We start from the raw sequence: 22099 nt of genomic DNA, 5'->3' as shown, positions 1-22099 counted from the left end.
AGCAACATCCATGGCTTCAGACTCCTCTAAATGTTAGATTTCAGACAGCTCGTGACTCTGTATGATGTCACTGAGAGCAAAAATACCCAATATGAAACCTCGCAGAAGCTCCACCCACCTGCTGTTTACACCTTCTGTTTAACAGGATTCAGCCAATCAGATAAGAGGGAAGGGAAAGCCTGATAGACAGAGACAGTGGATGAACACGGGGCTTGCACCAAGGCCCAATATAGGATGAATAAGGTTTACTGTGAATACTTAGACATGCAGACCTGCTCTAACAGAGTCCAAGAGTAAACAAAGACATGAAGTACAGCATTAAATAACAATTCGAATACTAACAACTGATTTTTTTTCCTTGTAAATTCCCAACATATTTTTCTGGATCTAACTTCTCTCTCTTCTCTATAGTAAGGAAGCACACACATATAAAACAGTGAATCCAGACTCCAATCAGCAGTCTGATCTGTTCCGCTATGGCTGAAGGTAGATACCAACAGATGCAGACTCGATGCTGCGTCTCTCAAGTCGTTCTCGTCGCTCGTATACGTTCATCTGTTGTTTGATGTATTCGCTCGCTGTGGTGCCAAAGCATCAATGCCTGCTGGGATTGAAGGGTGGCGGTGTGTGTGTGTGTGTGTGTGTGTGTGTGTGTGTGTGTGTGTGTGTGTGTGTGTGTGTGTGTGTGTGTGTGTGTGTGTGTGTGTGTGTGTGAGTCGGGGGGGGATTGTCTGTTACTCATCGACCATCATCTGTTAAATTAATGTTGATCTCCCCCCTGAAAAATGTTACGCTTTACACTGGAAGACAACACCATGAATAAATAGGTGTGTAGATGGCTTCAAATTCAGAGCTGGCAGTGTGGTTTGCGTGGTTTCAGAGTGTCTGTTGGAGTGTGCGATTGTGTGTGTGTGTACGTGTCTGTGTGTGTGTCACTACCTTTCAGACTTTGTAGAAACTTCTGGACCGGTGCCCGGTGGTGTCATGGAAACGCTTGAATCGCTCAGAATGATTCATGTCTGCACAGTCCAACCCTCCCCCATCACACACACACACACACACACACACACACACACACACACACACACACACACACACACACACACACACACACACACACACTCATTCGCAGGAAGAGGGAGTTTAACCCTTCTTCTATCCATCTTCATCCCCCCCACCACCTCTCTATCTCTCCTCTTTCTTTCCTCTCATCTCATCTTTGCCATCCTCGTCAAATCGCGCTATTAGTCACATACTTTATTAAAATGGACCCATTATATGGGTGTCAGAGGAGATCATGTCTTCTGAGTGTTTCCTTTCACGCAGAAAAAGACTTGACGTCTCTCTCAACCTCTGAAAGAAAGAGTCAAGACGCCGACGGTGACTCCTTCAACAACTCCATCTTGCGGTTTTCATCTTTTGCTGCCTGCTGAATCAGAAAGGAAGAGTAGTAACTGATAGCTGTCAGATGTGACGGACACGATGGAGCGTGCAGAATGAAAACAGAGAAAAGCGCCTCTTCTCTCCTCTAACAGCTGATTCCAGTGACTGACAGGAAAACGGCTCTGTGGCTCTGCGCTCTCTCTTCACTGTGGTTGCAGTTATTGCTGCTTACACAGGAACTGATGTTATCACTTTGTTTATTGTGCTGCAGTTAATTAAACTTTATTAAAGTAATTAAGATTAACATTAACATAGCAGAGCTAATTAATGAAGAAGAAAATGCAAACCCTCATTTACACAGTAGCCTTATACTGATCTGAAGATGTAGAGTGGATTGCTTTGTCTCGGACTTGCTCTTCCTTTCTGTCTCTTATTAGAAGTGAATGAGCTCTTTACCACCAGTAGTTTTAAACATTGGCCACAGGAAGTAAAAATGTTCCAAGCTTCCTGCATTACATGTTCAGATGTTTTTGCGGTGTACGTGATATCATGTTGGTATTCTTCCTGTAACATCATCATTATTGTTCCATTGCAATGGACCGATCACAGTGAAAGTTTGAGGAAAAAAAGATTGCATTGGGAGACGTTTGCTTTCAGAGCTCTCCCTGAGAAAGGCTTTCTGACAGCAACACTTCTAAACAGAAATACATAGATGTAAAGAGTGACAAGGCCAGTGTAAAGTGCAAGCTGTGGTGGATGAATGGATCCATTTCATCTGGGAGATGATGTTTTTGTGTTGCGTGTAAAACCAAAACTTTGTATTGATCTTCTCATAAATGTTAGATGTATTAGAAAACTTTTGGGGGGCAGAAAGCCCTGAAGACAAGTTTCTCACATGTGTCAAAAACTATTAAGATGTGCCTTGACCTATGTCTGGATGCAAGAAGCATCTGTGGCTTCACAGAGGCTAGAATCCTGTCGAAATCATTACTTTTACACTATAGCAGGTGTAGACTGTCATTGATTTATGGTAAGTATTTCATATTTTACAGGTCTTTTTCTTCTTGAATTTGCAAAGCTGTGACATGACAAAAGGTAATTTGTCAGATGTATTTATATGCTTGCAGAAACTTTAATTACTTAGTTAACATCTTCTCAGTCACACCAACTACATGACTCCCAAATCCTTTTCCAATTAGCTTTTATAGGGAAAAAGTAACTTTTCAGGACATTTGTGCTTTGATCCACAAAGTAAATTTAACAAGTATGCCAAAAGTATTGCATAACCCAACGCTGTTCTTGGGGGTTGTCAAGTGTCAGTGTCCTGAGATATACATACCTATCATCTATTCAACAGGAAAGACACAGGTGTTATAAACTAGCTAAATGTAAAGTGCTGTATACTTTAGATATTGACTCTTGCAGTGTGCCTGACTTTCTGAATGCCCCTGAGGACCAGTGTTGGTCAAGTTACTTGAAAAAAGTAATCAGTAACTAATTACTGATTACTTCCCCCAAAAAATAATCCCGTTACTTTACTGATTACTTATTTTTGAAAGTAATTAGTTAATTAGTTACTTAGTTACTTAGTTACTTTTTAAAAACATGATTTACACCCTGAATAGGTAACGAAGCAAGATCTTCAATCGCTTCAATCCCAGTTCTACTTTTTCTGCATAATCAATCATATAAAATCTAATCAAATGGAAAAGTCTCTTTTTAAAACTTGTTTTATTAGTTTTAATCTTTTAACTTTATGCATCAAGCAAAAATTAAATTCTATGCAACATTCTCTGACTGGAAGAAATTTGTTTAACATTTAAACCTATTTTCTGCACATTCCAGCACATGAAATAAAATATTTTTTGTGTTTACACTCAGTCTTTCAAATAGATGCAAGTAAAACACAGCAGAACATAAATAAAATCAAAGGATCAATGGTCCTGTAGCTCTATTTTTACCTGTTTAGCAGGAGTGGGGCAGGCGGAGATTTGCCCTGGTGCAGGTGTGTCGCAGCAGTCAGTGGAAGAATCCGCGAGTTTCTCTGTGAATTTCACATTGCGTGGTAGCGCACTTGGTGCTTGTGCGGAAGTTTAGGGGTTTTTTTTGCTGTAAAAAGAAGTTTTCTTCAAACAGCGGACACTAATGTTTTTGTCACTTTTTACGGAATCAAACTCAAAGTAAGGTCAGTACTTCCACGCTTTAAACGCTGCACGCTCATACTCTCTCCCGCACTCATTATATTATCCGTTGTTGATCTGCACACAGCTGTTGCCACGAACGTTGCACTCGCTTACGTCATTGTCATGAGACACTTTCGCAAAAGAATCACGGTTTTAATAACGCAGTAACGCAGCATGCTTACAGGAAATTAATAGTAATCTAATTACCTTTTTTGCAATAGTAATCCCTTACTTTACTCGTTACTTGAAAAAAGTAATCGGATTACGCATTACTGCCCATCTCTGCTGAGGACAGAGTTTGGCAGCACTTTAATGAACCTCGATAAAGATCTATATCTGCTTATCTACTGTAGTACAAGTCATTTCAGATGTTATACCGAGTTTGTGCCAGTGAATGTAAATGAAGACTTTGAAACTTTAAAACTACAAAAATTTTTTTATCACTTTTGTGTATCAATCGTTACTCTTGTCCTGGCACTTTTTTCTGTTTGCTTCAAGCAAGTAGAAATAATGCTATATATATATATGCAACTTTATCGTTTTATATTAGCTGACACTTAGCATATAAAGAAAATAGTTCCTACATAAACAGGATTATTGATTTTTGTGACAGAATTTTTCAAAGATATATTTTGGTTGTCTTGAGCACTACAAAACAACCACCTATCTCAAATACACCAAATACACACCAAAATAATCTGGATGGATAAATAGCTCTACAGGCCAGAGGAAAATTATGTAAATTTGATTTTGTGATGACCTGTCCTTTTAAAAACCTGGCAGTTTGATGTCATGTAAAGTGAAAATAATGGGAACTGGTCTTTATACAAGGACTGAGGCACTGATGAGGCAGACTCTCAAAATCTGAATCGAGCCTAGGTGACTATGAGTAAGTTCAGTTAAGGGCCTGTTAACAAGCTGTGTCATTATAGCTAATACCCCAGACAAGCTTCCCGGTTATTGTTGGCTCTCAGTTTGTAATGGAGCTGATTTGTACTTCGCCTCAGTCTCTGTGCATTGTGGATTAGCAGGGATTTGGTCTTGCTGCCTCACCGACTTCTCTATGGGCTTTCATACAGCGGAGTGGACTGACTTTGCCACCTTTTGTACCTCTGCAGCCAGCATAATCTAACAAATGCCAGTATCTTTACTTCCTTCTCACAGCCAACAATCTTTAGTTTTGTTTTCTCGGGAAACTAAATGTCTTTGGGGTTCCTAAGAGAAACGCAGAGGTCTGTGCGTGAAGGCATCTTCTGAAATCTTCTTTGATGGGTTCTTTAAAGATTTGAGACTGTTTTTGAATTTTTCTGACACACTAGGGACAAAAAGAGATGACTGTCACTGTCAGAGTATCTGGGGAAAGCAAAAGTTCCATGGTTACTCATCAGCAAAGAAGCTCTTGATGGAACTTGAAAGCCTGAAGAATACTTGTTTGAGGGTTTGTGAAACAATTAGAAAGGTGTTTTCATTAAGCCTAATTCCCCCAAACCTTTTATGTGAGAGCTCCTCCAGTCATTAAGATGTATCAGAGATTTGTAGAATTTGAGTAAGCTTTAAGCAAGCTTTCTTACGTTATTATATTCCACAAAAATGAAGTGTTTGCACAAAGAAGAAGAGAAAGCAGCAACAAGTTGAAATATAAAGATTGGTTTATTGGACAATTTAAGAAACAGGAAGACAGGAAGCATTAAAAACATGTTTATCGCACTGGGATATCTTTTAAGAACCCCAAATCTGAGTTTTTATGGATATTATGCGGCTTCAGTCTTACATTTAACTAAAACTCTGAACATCCTAGAGTCCTAGAAGCCTAGAAGTGAGATCAACTCAGCTTTATAGAAAAAAAAAAGACTTCCATGGTTCACGAAGGAAGGAACAATAAGGTTAGTTTGTCTCTGCACAAACAAAATACAATGTCTGAACAGCCATTGATTGTTAGAGGTTGACAGAGCTCTTAACAGTCTTCTATAGGGTCTTTCAAGACTGATCTCCTAAACCCTAAAATGACGTTGTTCGAGAACCCTACTGAGTCAAAAAGGGTTTTCATGAAATCTGTATTTTTAACTATGAAAAAGCTTTTGAAGAGGAGGGCTTATGTGGTTTTAAGGACTTGAAATAAGGAGACTGTTATCAGATCAAATGGACTGTTTTAAAAAGTGGATTCATTTGGCTGATTTATCTGAGATTATCAAAAAAGTTAACTGAAGTACTTTACATTTTCTAAGTTAAAAAAAAATAGCAAGATTAGTTAAGTTATGTTTTTTTTCCTCAAGAGACAAAGGTTGAACCAAAAGGTGATTAAAATGTGCATCACAGAGATGAACAATATATTTTTTAATTGTGTAACTGTATTTTCTATGTTTCAAATAAACAAAGGAATGCGGAATTTGAAACCTTATCATGGGAAAATATATTTGTTTATAAAAAGCCTTACTTGAGACCAGAAATGAGAGAAAATAAAAATGGAGCCGATTAAATACATTTTGGTCTTTTAAGAATTTTTTTTACATTTTTTCCTGATTTTTGTATATTTTTTTCTCACGTCCATAAAAATATATCAAAGGAGGCCCTTCATCTGCTGCAAAATGAAAAACAAATCAGTTGAGGAGAAGAAGTTTTATACCAGTTATATCTCAAAAGGCCTCTTTAACAAAATCCACTTTAAAAAGCATTTAATTAAGACTTACTTTGTGTTGTGACGGCTTTATATATTAATAAACTCTCCTCGTTTTATCAAGTAATAGACTCTTTGGTTCAGAAATCTTTTTCCAGTTCAAGGCAGTGAAATGAAATGCTTCTCTGTGTGTGTGTGTGTGTGTGTGTGTGTGTGTGTGTGTGTGTGTGTGTGTGTGTGTGTGTGTGTGTGTGTGTGTGTGTGTGTGCCCATTCATGGTATACTGTGACAGGGTGTGTGATCTGGAAGGCTGACCCTTCCCATCCTGTTTACTCCATCCCTGCCTCCATCTCTCTCTCTCTCGCTCCTTCTTCCTTTTTTTTAATCCTGCTCTTTCTTTTACAGCCAAATTAAAATACCAAGGATTTTTGTTTGTGTGTGTAATACATGAGCTCAGCCTGCAGAGGTGGTGGAGGTGAAAAGGTCAGCATGTTGAGACAAAAGGGACAGATCGGGGTTGTGCGGTTGTGAAAGCCTCAATTCAGAATCTATTTTTGTCGCATTTGTTGTAGCGTCTGCATTGGGGTCACTGTTAATTGATACATTCTTGTATTTACTGGATTATAGAAATTGCTCAATTGTAAAATCATCTAATTTGCATCAACTTTTTATGTTTTGACAAAGGTATAAGCTCTAAATAATAATATTTCATTTTTAAGAAAACAAAGATGCACCTTACAGCATATTATTTACCACAGCTTAAAGAGTGTGTGCAGACGTGGAAAAGCTGTCAATCGAAATACTAACATATCGGAAGGCACACATGAATCTACATTTTTGCCAGTTGATGATGCACAAAAAGACAAAAAAAAATCTATTTTTTTTTCTTTTTTTTTTTTTTTCTTTTTTTTTTGCTGTAGCTTTTGACAATTCCAATAAACCTAAAAGACTAAAAGGAGATAGATGCATGGAAATATTGCTATAGGCCAAGTCTTGTGGGATTACCTAATTATTTAGCACCGCTTGTGTGTGAGTGTATCCGTAGATAGGGTACATACCTATTGCCCTATTCACAGCATGCACATAAGTTTATATATAGGTAGTTGTATACATAAATAAAATGGTGCTCCAGTAGGTATTTAATTTAGTGCCAGAGGAGACAAAACTCATGCCAACACTGGCACTCATCCATTTTAATGGCCCTCAAACGGACAGAGGTAATGCAAAAAGACTGAGGGCTGGAACCTTTTATGCTGGCCTCTCTTTCTATTATACAAAATTTGGGGGGCCTTCAAACAGACAAGTGTCTTTATCGCCTAGCAGTTTGGACCTATAACCACATAGTCGTATAATAAGATAACCTTTATTAGTCCCACACTTGGGAAATTTGTTTTGTCACAGCAGGAAGTGGACAGTGCAAAAGTTATGAGGCAAAAATTAGAATACAATAAGAATAAATACAGTACACAACTGTACAGAATAGAATAAAATAAAATACTATATACAGTAGAATAAAATAAAATAAATATACAATAAGATAAAAATAGAATACAAATACAAATACTATATACAACTGAGTAAAAATACAACGATGACAGAAAGGATTATTGCACTTAGTATTATTGCATATGTATGGATGTGTGTGCTTGATCAGTTAAAGTCTTTATTATGGAGTCTGACAGCAGTGGGGAGGAAAGACCTGCGAAATCTCTCCGTCCCACACCGTGGGTGCCGCAGTCTCCCACTGAAGGAGCTGCTCAGTGCTGTCACAGTCTGCTGCATGGGGTAATATAGCAAGACATTATTACATTATTACATTAATCATTATTTCCAGTGATGAGCAATTATTACCTTCTATAAGTAAGTATTTGATCAATATAAATAAATAAAACAAGAAAAAAAAAGAAGAAACTGAAAAAAAATTAATACAAAAACATTTTGTTGTATTTTGTAAAAATTGTTCTAGTTTTCTTGACAGTTTATCCTTTTAAGTCTTAAAATTGAAATTGTGTCTCCAAAAATGATAGCTACTTTTAAGGAGGCTGGTAAGCCTGAGGATTATCTATCCTTCCATGCTGGCATTTACATTGTGTACAAATTTTTCATAAGAAGTTTTGCATTTTGTGGTTGAAAGATTTTTGGATTCATTGCAGGCCGTGGTATTCACCAGAGGTGCGTGCAGTGTCAAATCTAAATAGGTATTTGTTTATGTGTGTGTGGTCCTGAGTTAGTATTTTTGAATGCATGTGCTCGATATATTTCGGTACCGTGAAAAGTACATTTGTGTGTGTGTGTATATGTGTGTGTGTGTGTGTGTGTGTGTGTGTGTGTGTGTGTGTGTGTGTGTGTGTGTGTGTGTAGTACATATCAACATTGGTCTGAGTTTGTGCATCTGTGCTAGTGATTTCTAGTACTTGTGTGTATGTTGTGGTGTGTGTGTGTGTGTGTGTGTGTGTGTGTGTGTGTGTGTGTGTGTGTGTGTGTGTGTGTGTGTGTGTGTGTGTGTGTGAGTCTTTGTATACATGCCAAACTGGTCCAGCTGGCATCAGTCGTAGCTGAAGCCGAAGCCGCCGTATCGGTCACACACACACTCTCTCTCTCCCGCTCACACACACACACACACACAGTCGACCACATTCCTATTCTGTACGCCTGTAATTATCAACCTCTTCTGCATCGACTACCATGTTGGCGCGTATTCAGCGCTGGTCTATACACGCCTGATTCCAACCCTTCACTACGTACACGCTTCATTTTCCTCCACACACGCTTGCAGTAAAACCCCTCCATTTCATCTCATACGACTGCACTGACAGCAGAATGTAATTACACACTAACTGTGGTTTGATATTTAGACTGGCTCAAGATTTAAGGTTTTATCCAAAAAGAAGGTCTGCGTGGTAAAAATAGGCACCGGAGTGGTCCCGCAGCTCAGAGGGGAGGAAAGCCTGTTCAGAAGCTGGAGAGGAAATTAGCTTTGTTGTCTACACGCAGCGGTGCATTTTTCGAAATTCATCAGGCACCTTTTTCACAGCCAGGCACGCTCAGTTTGTGTATTAAAGTGATGGTCGGTTACCTGCCAACGAGGCTTCACCTTCTTCTCGTGTACTGATCAATCCTTGGCCTGCATTCAAAGAGCTCTGATGTCTGATTTCAATCAAACATGTTTCAACACGTTTGACCGAAGATGTTCTATAAAAACTAATGGGTAGGTGAGGGTGTTGTTTTCTTCTTACATCTATTAAATCTGTATCAGATGTTGCCTTGGGCATTAAGGACCTTCAAGTCGAACAACGGGAACAGAAATCATAGTTTCTGTATTGTTTATAAATGAAATTAAAGGAAAATAAAAAGTCTTTTGCAGTAAAACTTTAACCAAGAAATTTGAGTTCCTGAAGAGAGTTACATGAACATGATGCCTTGCAAGGTTTTCAAGAGATATGTTGAATGTTGGAGTTTAGCCAAACTTTCAATAAATGGAGCTTTAATATTAAGTGATAATCATGGAGAATTATGTCATACATTTGGCATAATATTAAATGCTAAATTAATCGCACAAACCCTAAATTTTGTAGTATGCAACTTTTCCTACAGGGCTTTGTTAAATCTTCACAGTGTGGTTCCAACATCTTTGATGGAAATGTCCTTTAATGTAGTATTGCAGTAGCAGTAGGCTGTTGCCAGGTTAAGCAGAGACAGGTTGAATTTCTCTGGCTGGTTATTTAAATTAAGAGCGTCATTATTACATGTATTACATGTTTTCCAAAATTTCACTATGTAAACCCTAATGAGAACCAATTTGTAGAACAGAAAACTGTAGATTCTTTAAAGCCAGGTTCAAAATGAGCATTTTGCTGGCACATTAGAATCAATGTATTTTTATCAATATATCTCTTTTTGTAACTTCATTAATTTGAAACTACTGTCAACGTGTAATATTTTTTTTATTTTTTACAATTTTGAAGAAATAAAATGTTCTATAAATATTTCTCTGAATGCTATAATACAATATGAATATAAATTTTCTCTAACTGCTGAAGTGGAAATTTAGTGTGTTTTGAGGGAAAAATCCTTATTTTGGGAAAACAATAATTGCACGTATGCAGTGTTAAATCTTTTTTCTTTCTAATTGTGAAACACTGCTTACATGTAAAAATGTTTAAGTAACAGATAAAAATTCCTAGATAAGCACTTACATCAAGACAAATATTTAAATGTTCAAAAGACAAAGTGGACACACACATACAACAAAATGTGACTTTCCACTAGTTTGTGGGGGAGATATAGTGTGGAAGCAAAATGGTGAAAAAATTCACACACAATGGACCATTGAAACTGGATTATCTTCATTTTCTAGAAAATGTAAATAAAGCATGATTTTGAATGTATTTGTGTCACCAAATCCCATACTGCAGTTCTATATGCTGATTACAGAGTCTTGGTTTTCAGCTTCATTCCAAGTTGCCTGGTGGCTGTTGGTTGATACTTACTGTAAAGTCGTTTAGAAACGCTTATTTTTTCCCAAAATCACATCATTGTCAATAACTTTGGAAACTGAACTCTAAGTGTAAAATTCATCCATTATTTGCTGCCTTCAAAAATCCCACAATGGAATGCAGAAAATAGTCTGCATAGCCTGAACACAGTAGTATGCAACTGCGCAAGAATTGACTATTTTCTTCAGTAGAATTGGTTGCCTAGCGAGTGCACTAATTAGTCTCTATGGAACATCACTCTCCAAAGGGACAAAGATGGGAAAGAGCAGAATAATACCATATATGGCAAACCATTAGAGTTGGCGATGTACTATAAACATCTTTACTCATAAATTCACTAGGAGAGTTCAGTTTTCTCCGTGAGGCAGGTTGCTTTTTAATTTTTCTGTTCAGCTGAACACTCAATTTTTTTTCTCATGCAAAGAAACTAAATCTACACCTAAAAGAAAGTGGAGAATGAAAGCGTTGATTTTGTTTTTGTGGCACAAAGCCCTTGCCTTTCTGTATGCGGATCTATGCATTGCAGGCATAGCAGATGTACGTTTTGTTGTGCAGAGAGATCAGCGAGCAGAAAACACACAGAGCACACACACTGTCTGTGATCAGGAAAACTGGCTTTGGCTGTTTCTACAAAAAGTTATTTTTTCTGTGGCTCCTTGTGAATGAATTATCCTTTAAATTAATAGATGAAAAACTATAGCACAGTTTTGATGTTCCGGGGAAATATGTCCCTGTTGTTGGTGAGGGTGAGAGCATGTGACAAAGGGCAACTTTGCCTGGACCTGATTGTACCGACGCTGTGTAGTGTTATTGTGTTAACATGTCTTTGGAGTTGATTGATCTGTTAAAGCTGAATAATTTCCACACCAGTAATTGTTTTTTCCTTCCTGTAGTTATAAAGATCAGTCTTTGTTAAGCTGATTGCTTTTGCTAACTGCCTAACTGCCCTTTCTTCTTCCTCTTCCAGGTAAAACAGAGAGGAGTTTGTACTCATATGGCAGAGAGTCCAACCCACACTGCCATCAGGTCAGTCCCAATGTAAATGTCTTCTTTTATTCAACCAGTGTGTCAGTTTCAGTCATCTTTATTGCTTCTTTTTTGTTTTTTGATTGAGACAAAGCAGTAAATATATTTAGGCAAAACAGAGCAAACTCTGAGTTTGATTTGGTATCAGTAGTAGAGGATGTTCAGCTCTAGAGATGCGAGGTTTAAGCACCAAAATCTTTACTTGTGGTTGTGGACTTTTGCATATTAACTGTGGAACGTGGCCTGAAGGAGAGACCTAAAGCCATTGGTGCTTTTGGTAAATGTCTCCAGAATAACATGTAGCATGTCGCCAGTACCCACCTTATGCCTTTTTGCCCACATATCCTACCCACTGGATAATAAAGATTATAGAGGATTGTTCTAATGTGGCCCTAAACAAAAAAAAAAAAAGGGGGGGGATTTGAATATGCAAATGAGGCGTTTAAATGCCAGTGTTGAAAAGTGAGCACAACCTAAACCTAGTGTTCTAAAGTGACTTTTTGGAGCTGGATGTGACTTTTGATCTCAGTCACTTATGCTGTAAAAAGAGGAGGAAGTTGACATCACCATAGTTTTGTAACCATCATTAAACATTTTGTAATAACCATTGTTGATAAATGGCAAGCTGATAGCTGATTATTTTTTGTAAATAGTTATTTTAATGTATTAATTTTTTCAAATAATTAGTAATGTTAAAATGTATGTTTATGTCGTTAGTTTGTGTTTGTTTTTGTGCACTTATACCAACCACTGTGTTGCTCTTAAACCTGCTCAAACACTCTCTGTGCCTAAGCCAAACCAAAAATCCAGAGAAAGTAAAAGCAGAGAAAAGGTGCTAACAAAATTAAAAAGCAAACATAAACCACAAGTACCTCCACCCTGCCTAGTCTTACGTTTCCTTAAATCAAATATTACATCTTAATCGCTATAATCTTCATAATAATATTTATGATATAAATAGTATAAATATTTGAATTAATTAAAAATATTCATAACATTTATAACTACTATGCTAATTTTTATAAACTTCAGCTTCAGAATTTCAGCAAACATCAGAAAGAGTCCAGTGGTCTATAAACTAGTTAACAAACAATAAAATCAATTAATTGTTTATTAACATGGAATAATTATACAGTATTGTATTATTATGTATTTATAATCATTTATTAGCTATTTACAATGGCTATTTTAAAGTCATGTTTCTTTGGTCACTGACATCCAAACACATGGGTTTATGTGATGAACAAGGTTAACCAATCAACCCAAGTCACAATCACAGAATAAAAATATCCTCAAGTACAAGATGACTTTTTAAAAACAATGTAATATATTATATGTCAAAGTACTGCTTAAGGTTTTGAAGGTATGATTTCTTTGTATTGCTATTGATTGTGCACGCATTTTTTTTTATCTTACAAAGGTGTAAAAGAGTAACCTCCCATCAGACAAAGAATAATCTTACCAGTGGAGTTTTCATGTCCATTTAGCATTTATGTTTTTCTTGTTAATGTAAGTTCACTCTCCTATAAGCTGTTGGCTAGTGTGGCTTTGCACTGCTACATGTTAGCTAACTCTAACATTTAACATTTTTTTTCCCAATTGTCAAACATTTTGTTTAAACTCATGTCCCTTTGTTGTTCCCGTAAAGAGGATTCATGCAAATTTGCAAAGTCGTCTTTGACTTGTTGGCTGATTGTAGACGCTGTTTCTTGCATAATTTATTTCATTCAGATAGTTATTATTGTGCAACAGCTACCAATCACTCTCTGAAAAGTTGGGAACCTTCATTTGCAACTTAATATCCATGCATATATTCATGTGCTGTCATTTAAAGTCCACATAATAAAAGCTATAGAATACTCTGTTTGCTATGTGTCAATCACCCTCGTGACTACAATAAACAACAGCTGTTACATATTTTTTTGTATAATTTTAATAGAGATGTTTAACTTTATCTAACTATTCCCAACTTCATTAAACAAATAGTTATTAATTTTAACTTTAAGGACAACTGTTTTCAAAGAAATATGTATCACCAACAGTAGCACCAGGTGTTGTGACGACTTTTACTACATTCTGAATCTGTACTGTAATCTTCCTGCTCCGTTCTCATGGACCATATGCATCAATGAAAAGATACATGTTGATAATTAACAGAGACATACAGATGTTGGCATTTGATTAAAAAGAGAGGCTTGATGTGCTCGCTGTATTTTGATGACCACCAGATTAAAAAAAGAATCACATACGTTTCATTGCTGCACAGGTTGTTGGACATGTGGAATCTGATATTACAGATTTATTTTTCTTTTCGTCTCAATGATCTTTAATTAAAGCTTATCAAAGAAGTGCGTTTCCTAGATTAAAAATATCGAAGTTGTACTAAAAGGTGTTACAGGTTATTATGAATCTATGAAATACTGTATGTGAAAAATTTCCTTTTGCATATCAAGAAGTTTGACTTTCAGATCTGATAAAAGCTGGCGGATAACAGTGGAGAATTTGATTATATTATTTAATTGCTATGTAGTTCAAATGTACACAAGTTTCTGATTAATCCACTTCCTAAAGTTGATGTGTGACTCTTCAATATCATAATATTTTTAGCGTTACTGTAGGTTTTGGCGCTACATTAGAAATTGTGGTCTAATTAATTTTAATCTTGCCTTTGGCGATTGCTGGTCTGTATGTTCATCTGCTAGCTTGTCATTATTTCATTGCAAAGTGAAATGATGCAGTTGAAGTCTGTCCATTTTGCTGGCCACTTGACTTTTAGCACCACCAGCATGTTAATCTTTGCGCTACTGAAATATTGCTACATATCACTGATAAAAAGCTTGATGCAGATATTCATGGTTCCCAGATGGTAAACTTTAATGACTTGGGTGATCACCAGACTTTCTCAAGGACTGTCATCAGGTAAAAATGTCACGTTATCAGTTAGACCTTTTCATACCCATACAAACTAACAGTTTAGTTTGTATGTCATCTTTCCTGATCTTAATTTGCCCTTCATCTTCTTGTAAGTAGCCTCTTTGTACAGCAATAGATTCCTTTTACCACTCTTGCAATACTTGAAACCATCCCTGAAGGTCCTGTTTTGTGAGCAAGTCAAGTACCATCTGTAACACCCCACTGAGTCAAAATAGTTATCCTTTAAATAAAATTTCAGAATAAAGAAGACAAAGTGATGGTTGTGTTGGTGTGGCCAAAGTACTCTCTGTCATGCATACTCTGCAATGAAGGGGCACCCGACTGTGATCACACCACAGCTCAGGTTGTTTGCACCAAATGTTCTCACTTAGAATATTACAACAGGATTCAGCATTGAGAATCTGACCCCTGTGAAAGAATGTGCAAGAGAAAAATTTTCAGAGAAAACAAGGAGCATGTTCATAGTTACACTGCTGACCAATCTTCCCTTCTTTGGCCTTGGACACTGAAAGGTCTTCCACTGTGAAAACTGCTGCCTGGTGTCTGAGTTATAACCATAACTCTTAGTAATAATTTGCAAAAGGAAAGTTGGGTCATCCCAGACCTGTTCACAGAGATCCTTACAGACATCTGCGTGCATGGACATAAAAATATATAAAGTACAGGTCCAGACATTGATTACACAAACAAAAAATCAACAGCACCTGTTGTATTAACATCACTGTGCACACTCTGTTTATGCATGGTGTTCAAGTGTTTATGATGAAATAGCACTAACTTTTATGTTATTTAGTAAGTGTTGGCATGCTAACAAGCAAAACTGAGATAGCACCACTAAAATCACTTCTAGGGAGAAATAGGATTGAGCCTGCCTTTTGAATTCCTAAAGAGCCCAGATAGCAAGTTAATAATTAATAAAATGAAATGAAATTAAACAAGGACTCGTGCTCTTATTTGGAATCGTGACATTGATTCAATGATGACCTTGAATCTCATATAATAATAATTGTCATAATGTTATAATATTTATAATTGCATTCTAGAGATGTTGTGATCAATGTCATGTCCACATCATCTAGACCTTGTGTTTCGGGATGATGTGGACACAGAGAATCTGTTTAATAACAGGAAAAGCGACTGCCAGCAGGGCCGATCAGACCAAACAAAATGATTGACAGTGGTCCAAATCTGGTTGCCTGGGGCAACTGGGCAACCGTTAATGTCGATCCTTGTGAATGGAGAGAACTCAGAAAGCAAAGTGATGGACAGTAAAGACAAGCAAAAATCCAAATGTGGCATCCGAAGGACTCAGACTTTTGAAAGGCCTTCCTGCCTTTTGATCTTTCATGAGGACACGATTTGGCCATGACAACCTCATAAACAATGACGCACACAGACAACATACCAGTTTCTCCATCATGCTAAATGTGCCAGTTGTAGGCACTGGAATACTTGTCATGCAGGTGGAATTAAATAAAGGTGCCGTTTGCCCCCTGAGACTTTATTTCTTCCTTTGTTTTATTTAGTCATTCATCAGTTTACCAGCTGATTCGCTCAGTATAGACTTGTTTTAATCATTCATATTACCAGTAGGCCAGCACAGTAAGCTTTTACTATCCATTTTAATCAGTGATGAGCAGAGAGACATACAGATTAATAACTGTAATATGTACTTCTTTTCTCACAGGAGGCATTTAAACCCAAGTTATAATCCTTTCTAACCTTTACCTTTCATGGCTAAACTTAACTGCATAAACTTGCTGCCTAAAGTTAACCAAAATAGCTCATGAAATTGAAAGAAACCTTTTAACGTAACGTTAAATCCAAAAATACAAGACTTAAACTCTTGTTGAGTGGATTAAGCTTCCTCTCGCCCTCTAGTCTTGCGAGGATTACTACTTCCATTCAGCAGCGAGGAACATCCTTCATCAAATGAGGTGATAACGCTCTGCTAGTACACAGAATGCCCCACCTGATGGAGCTATTTATGGGACTGATAACGACTGATGAGGTCTTTTTGATTCAACAATGACATTTGAACGTTTTATTTATTCATGCATTCATTCAATCATTGGGAAGTGTATTAATTCATATGCTGGTTTTCTCTGACGGACATTTGAAGCGTTTCGCAATCAGTCCTTGGTGGTGGATCCATACGTTTATAGATACCTCCTCGTTATGTGATTTGTTTATTTGTTTATTTTACAAATATAAGCTGACCATCTATTGACTGTCTGCTCCCTCCACTTTTTTTCCTTTTTTGTCCTAAGCACTGTTTTTTTTTTTTATAAATCCATCCATTTGTACTCATTTGTCCATCTAACAGTTGATTTGTTAACTTGATCAGCCTTTGATTCGTCCATGTATCCATCTTTCCATCCATCCATTACTCCATTTATCACCGCCTCGCTGATCTTTTATTTATAACCACCTCTTATATCCAGCTGTGGCCTTTGTACGAGGCTACAGCAAACCGTAGAGGACAAAAATATGAAATAAATGAAACATTACTGCCTCACTGGCCATTTTCCTACTGGGCTGCTGTCAAATTGTCCTGCTACACAGTCTGAATGGCTCCTGATGGAAATTGTTTGGAAATGGCAGATAAATTTACATGCTGGGCTGAAGTCCAAAATCCTCTGGCTTCGTCCTCGGCTGTTAGTGAAAGAGAAAGAGAGAGAGAGAGAGAGAAAAACACTTAGAGGGGAGGATGAGCTCACACACTAACAGCAGGAAGATTTCCAATGACCCCAGTTTATTTCGCCAGTCTCAGACCAAACCAAATAGATTTCTTCCGTTGGAGTTTTGAGTTAATTTAGGTTTTGGTTCCACATTTTTGGCTGCAGTTATTGTGGAAGTTTTAAATTTAGACATAATAATTTTGTCTCTGCCAATTTCCTCCATCTGAGTTCCAAAACACTCGATGATCATACTGGACTGCCATTTCATTTGAAATCTATTATTCAGTTTGACATTGTACTCATGTAAAGTAATTTCTCTTTGGGAAAATGGATTATTTTACACTAGTCAATGATGTAATCATAGCTGAATTTAAAAAAGAGAGAATTGGTCAGTGATTAAGAGGGCTGGAAATAATAAATAATCTTGTAGTAAACTAGAAGAAAAAGGGATTGAAAAATAAATAACCAGATGTTTGGATTCATGCGTGTGGGGCACAGAGCCACTGGAGTTCGGATGCTTTAATGCTTTTACCTTTTATGTTTAATAATTGATACAATTAATAACAATTGTGACATTTGGGAAGCTGTAGGATTCATCCTCTGTGGACCATGTTTTGTCTTATTTTTAACTCATTTCATTCTGAACCAATTGTTGGGGCGAAATGTAATTGTCAAGTTTGGCCAGATCATTATGAGCAGATTGATATTTATATCAGATGGTTTAAACCAGAGGTTTTAACCATTTAAAGCCGGTCGGAGCGGACACGCTCCATTTTGCGTAACTATTTTTAAATCCCGGTAGCACTGCAACCACGTAAGCTAGCGCAATAATTTTTTTTGCATATGAAACCGGAGGAGTTGTACTTACATCTTATGCCATCAGCTTGTCCTAGGTCAAGGTTTCCTTCCACATATAGCTTTGCAAAAGCTGCATAAAAATCACTTGCAGCAACAAAAACATAATATTCCAGAAACACGCTTTGCCGATCCGATCAGCTGTTCGTAACACTTCCTACGTCCATCAGCATGAACTATCACATGACCGCATGACCTGCCCGAAACCGGAAGTGACATCATTTTGCGGAAATGTAGTTTTTTTACCATCAGGGCCTTATGAGCTTATACTTGTGTTTTTAAAAGTTATGTTTGACTTTATGACTTTCTGTGTCATTTCTGGGATGCTGAGGACTCATATTGCACTGCTGGAAATATTTTATTTTGATGCATATGCTGTTATTTTGCAAATTTGCACTATAATATATTTTTTCGTTTTTCCTGCAGTATATGAAAATTGGTGTATCTCAAAAATAAAACTATGAAGACACTTAAAATAAATTTCCTTTGGTGGGAAACTAGTTTGTGCAACTTTTTTGTATTTACAGTTTTGAGGGATAAGCCTCTTAAATTTCTCTAACTTGAAATATATGTTAAAAAATCAAAAACGATTTTCAATTTTTTTGTAGTTTATTGCACTTTTTTGCAATTTATGTAATTACTATGCACCTAATGCAGACATATTATTAAAATTTGGGCTATAATGGTTGTATTGATGTATAGCAACTTGAAATGCTCCCAAAAAATGGCTCCACAGCATGTAAAAATATAATATAAGCTCTGGCGGACTTGGTTCTATGGTAGGTCTTAAAGGGTTAAATATAAGGCCCAGAGGCCAGAACCAACCCAGCAAAGATTCCAATCCAGCCCACTGGATGAATTTGGAAAATGTGAAGAGATCAATATTCTTAATCGGATGAGCTACCTTTGTGTTTCTGAGTGGCAGCCAATCAGAATAAAGTTGGCTTAAAGGGGGCGGTTCTAAAAATGATATTTTGCAGACAGAGGATAAACTGAAGGGCTGCCCAGAATAAGATTGAGAAGTATTATTTTGAATTGCAAATTATGCAAAGATGGTTTATTTTTTGGTCCAAAAAAAGTGGAGCTGGAAATGAGCTTAATGAATCCCTTTTAACTTTAATATGATGCACAAATGTGCTTTTAATAAATAAAAAAAAGTATGTGCAATACTATTTTGAATATGTGATAATTCACTGATATTAGTTTACATTTATATAGTGTGATGGTTTGTGTTATAGTTGGGTTTTAGGTTTTAGGGTCAACTAGTTTTGGTTACCCAATCAGGTTGCGTTCCACAAAGCGATGGCTGGTACCATCAATGGTCCATTGACAGTAGTTTCCAGTGTTTATTTTCTGCACAAGAGTGCTTTTTCTCCTTAGTGACTGCTTGCATCCACTTTGAACGTGGAACCTGACAGGGTCATTGTGACTCTCACCAAGCTGTAAATGGGTGCTGGGGGATGGGAAACATGGTTTGATGCCAGTGTAAGAGCCCGACATCACAACAGTGAGCTGTGCTCCTTTACAATCATCCAGACACCCTCCAAAACCCAGAGTCTGCTGACAGAAGGTAGCATAAATACTCCAAACACCAGGATGGAGAGAGAATGAGAACGTTGTTGGATTACATGGGATATTGGGAACAGATATTTTTTTATTATTTACTTCATATTACTTCATATAATGCTACATTTATACAGTGTGCAAATTGTAACAAGTTTAATGGAATAGAGAAAACACTGGGTTAAAGTTCAAGCTTCCAAGAAATCTTTTCGACTTTTATGGTTATGGAACATTATATTAAGCTGCATTGCTACATGGTAGCTGTTCTGGAGTTTTTGATCAAGTTTTAGCTTTACCAAGCTGGTCTCCCAATCGTTCCATTAATATGTTTAATCACCAAGAGGTAAAACCCAATAATTATGCATTTCTCTTGGTAGTTAAAAGAAATATTAAGTTCAAACTAAATCCACTTATCTTTTGCCTTCTTCCTAAAAGATGAACCCTTTAAGACTTTAAGACTAATATTCTCCAGATAGTTCCTTTACTGCTAGCCTGAGGATACACCTTTTTGTTAACTTCCACTGCTATGGCCAAGAAAAGCACATTGTTTGTTCTTCTCTGGTTTTATGGGGATTTCTGTGGTTTCACTGCTGCTGAGAGTATCACCTGGACTCCCATAACCACAGTGGAAACACCCTCATTGGCAGTATAATATATAGCCAGCACACACCCGCACAAACACACTACATGACTTTCTTATAGCTGCTATCTAAAGGGGAATTCTGTCTACATAAGCAGAAAACCCCTCCTCATCTGGATGAAGGGATGGGAGTAGATGATCTTCCCGTCTCTCATCCCGTCTCGCACTCTTTATATCTTCTTATCTTGTTTGGGGTTTTTCATCAGTTTCCTCCCCATCTGAAATTTTTCCCTTCTTCTTCATTCTGTCGTTCATTCAAGCCAAAGCCACTATGTCGACTGCTTACACACACACACACACACACACACACACACACACACACACGCACACAGTTTTTTCTCTCAGCCACACCAAAGCATGCCTGTCATCCACTTATCGCCTCACAGATCAGCAGGTTAGTCCTGGGCCGGCAGCGAGCGCTGAGGCAGCAGCAGTGTGGATGTGAGGTTCTGCTGGAATGCAACATGAAAAAAAAGCCTTTAACCCTTCCTATATACACACACACTCACACATCAGTCAGTGAAAAGTGCTGAAGCCTCCGTTTTTGAAGCTCTGCAAGTTTTGGGAGCCACTTGGAAGCCGCATTTTCCTATTAAACAAGGTGCACACACATGCACTTACAAATTTTCAGTCTGAATAAACCTAGATTTACTCTATTAAATACACATGCAGATACTGTATCTGCAACATAACATAGCGACGTCATTTTTATAGATGGATCTGTGCTGTGGGCTATCTTGAGTTACATTTACCTGCAGAAGAACAGCAGGTGTGTCATTCCCCTCGGCTTCCTTGTTTACCGCTAATATCCTCAATCAGCTAAACTCGTGAGCACTTTAGGGCTCTCCAAACATTTTTGCGTCTGATGGGTCAGAGACTAGAAAGAGAGAAACTTGGCATTGTGGTCTCTGTCCTCACTGTGTTCTCATTTGTCATCTTTCACTCTGTTTTTGTCTCTTCAATCTCTTTCAAACGTACAGATCTTTGAGGTTTAAAAACACAAAGAACCCTTTGATGCGCTGCTTTTCAGCGTATCCACTTGAGTTTTAATAAGTTGAGTGGTTGTGTGGCGGTGTTTGATCATCAATGTGAGAGGTGTTTATGGGTGCACTTAAGAAATAAAATGTTATATGTGGTCATTTCAGATCATCAGTGCAGTATCAACTTTCTTCTCATATTAAATTCACAGCAGGTCAGGCATCTGAAGCCTGAGTGACACAAAGATAATGTCTTTTTACCAATGTTACCATTTCCCGATCCTTCTTTGTGTTTGTGTTAAGCTTTGTGGGGGAGCATTTTCTCTCGCTTTCTCTCATGTCCCTAAAATTGCCGTAGACAGTAATCAGTAATTCTCAATTTTCTGGCAAGTTTCAGTCACAAAAATGTTCCCAAAGAACTTTTACATCGCAGCTTTAGGTCAGTAGTTGAAAATAGCCCGTGTCAGTGACCTGATGCATCAGTAATACAGCTGTCTAAAAGTCCAGCGTTTCTTTGCTGTCATAGTTGTACTGTGGCAGAAATAAGAAGGAGATGGATTTTGAGAAAGAAAAAAAAATGGAGGGGAAGGTGTCATGTGGTTGTCTGCTGCCAGCATAGACTGTATATAAAAGATGGATGTAGCAGCTTGACATCAGCCAGTGGTTTGTGAACTCCTGTTTTGAAGCCTTAACATTAGCATTCCAGTCACAACCATATTTATGGGTTTATTTTATTTTCAGAAACGG

General features: G+C 37.4%; 1 protein-coding gene across 2 annotated transcripts in view; it reads left to right on the top strand.

Annotated features, from left to right (window-relative positions):
- Window positions 1–22099, top strand: part of tcf4 (transcription factor 4) — a 257661-nt gene that overhangs the window by 108487 nt on the left and 127075 nt on the right. For both annotated transcript variants that reach the window (XM_080867581.1, XM_080867580.1), the window contains exon 7: window positions 11644–11702. In XM_080867581.1, coding sequence (XP_080723707.1) covers window positions 11644–11702 — 59 coding nt within the window. The remainder of the gene's footprint in view (window positions 1–11643; window positions 11703–22099) is intronic.

This window comes from Rhamphochromis sp. 'chilingali', assembly GCF_963969265.1.
Source record: "Rhamphochromis sp. 'chilingali' genome assembly, chromosome: 2".
Classification (NCBI taxonomy): Eukaryota; Metazoa; Chordata; class Actinopteri; order Cichliformes; family Cichlidae; genus Rhamphochromis; species Rhamphochromis sp. 'chilingali'.
Note: the sequence above shows the minus strand (reverse complement) of the source record. Positions and strands in the feature narration are given on the sequence as shown.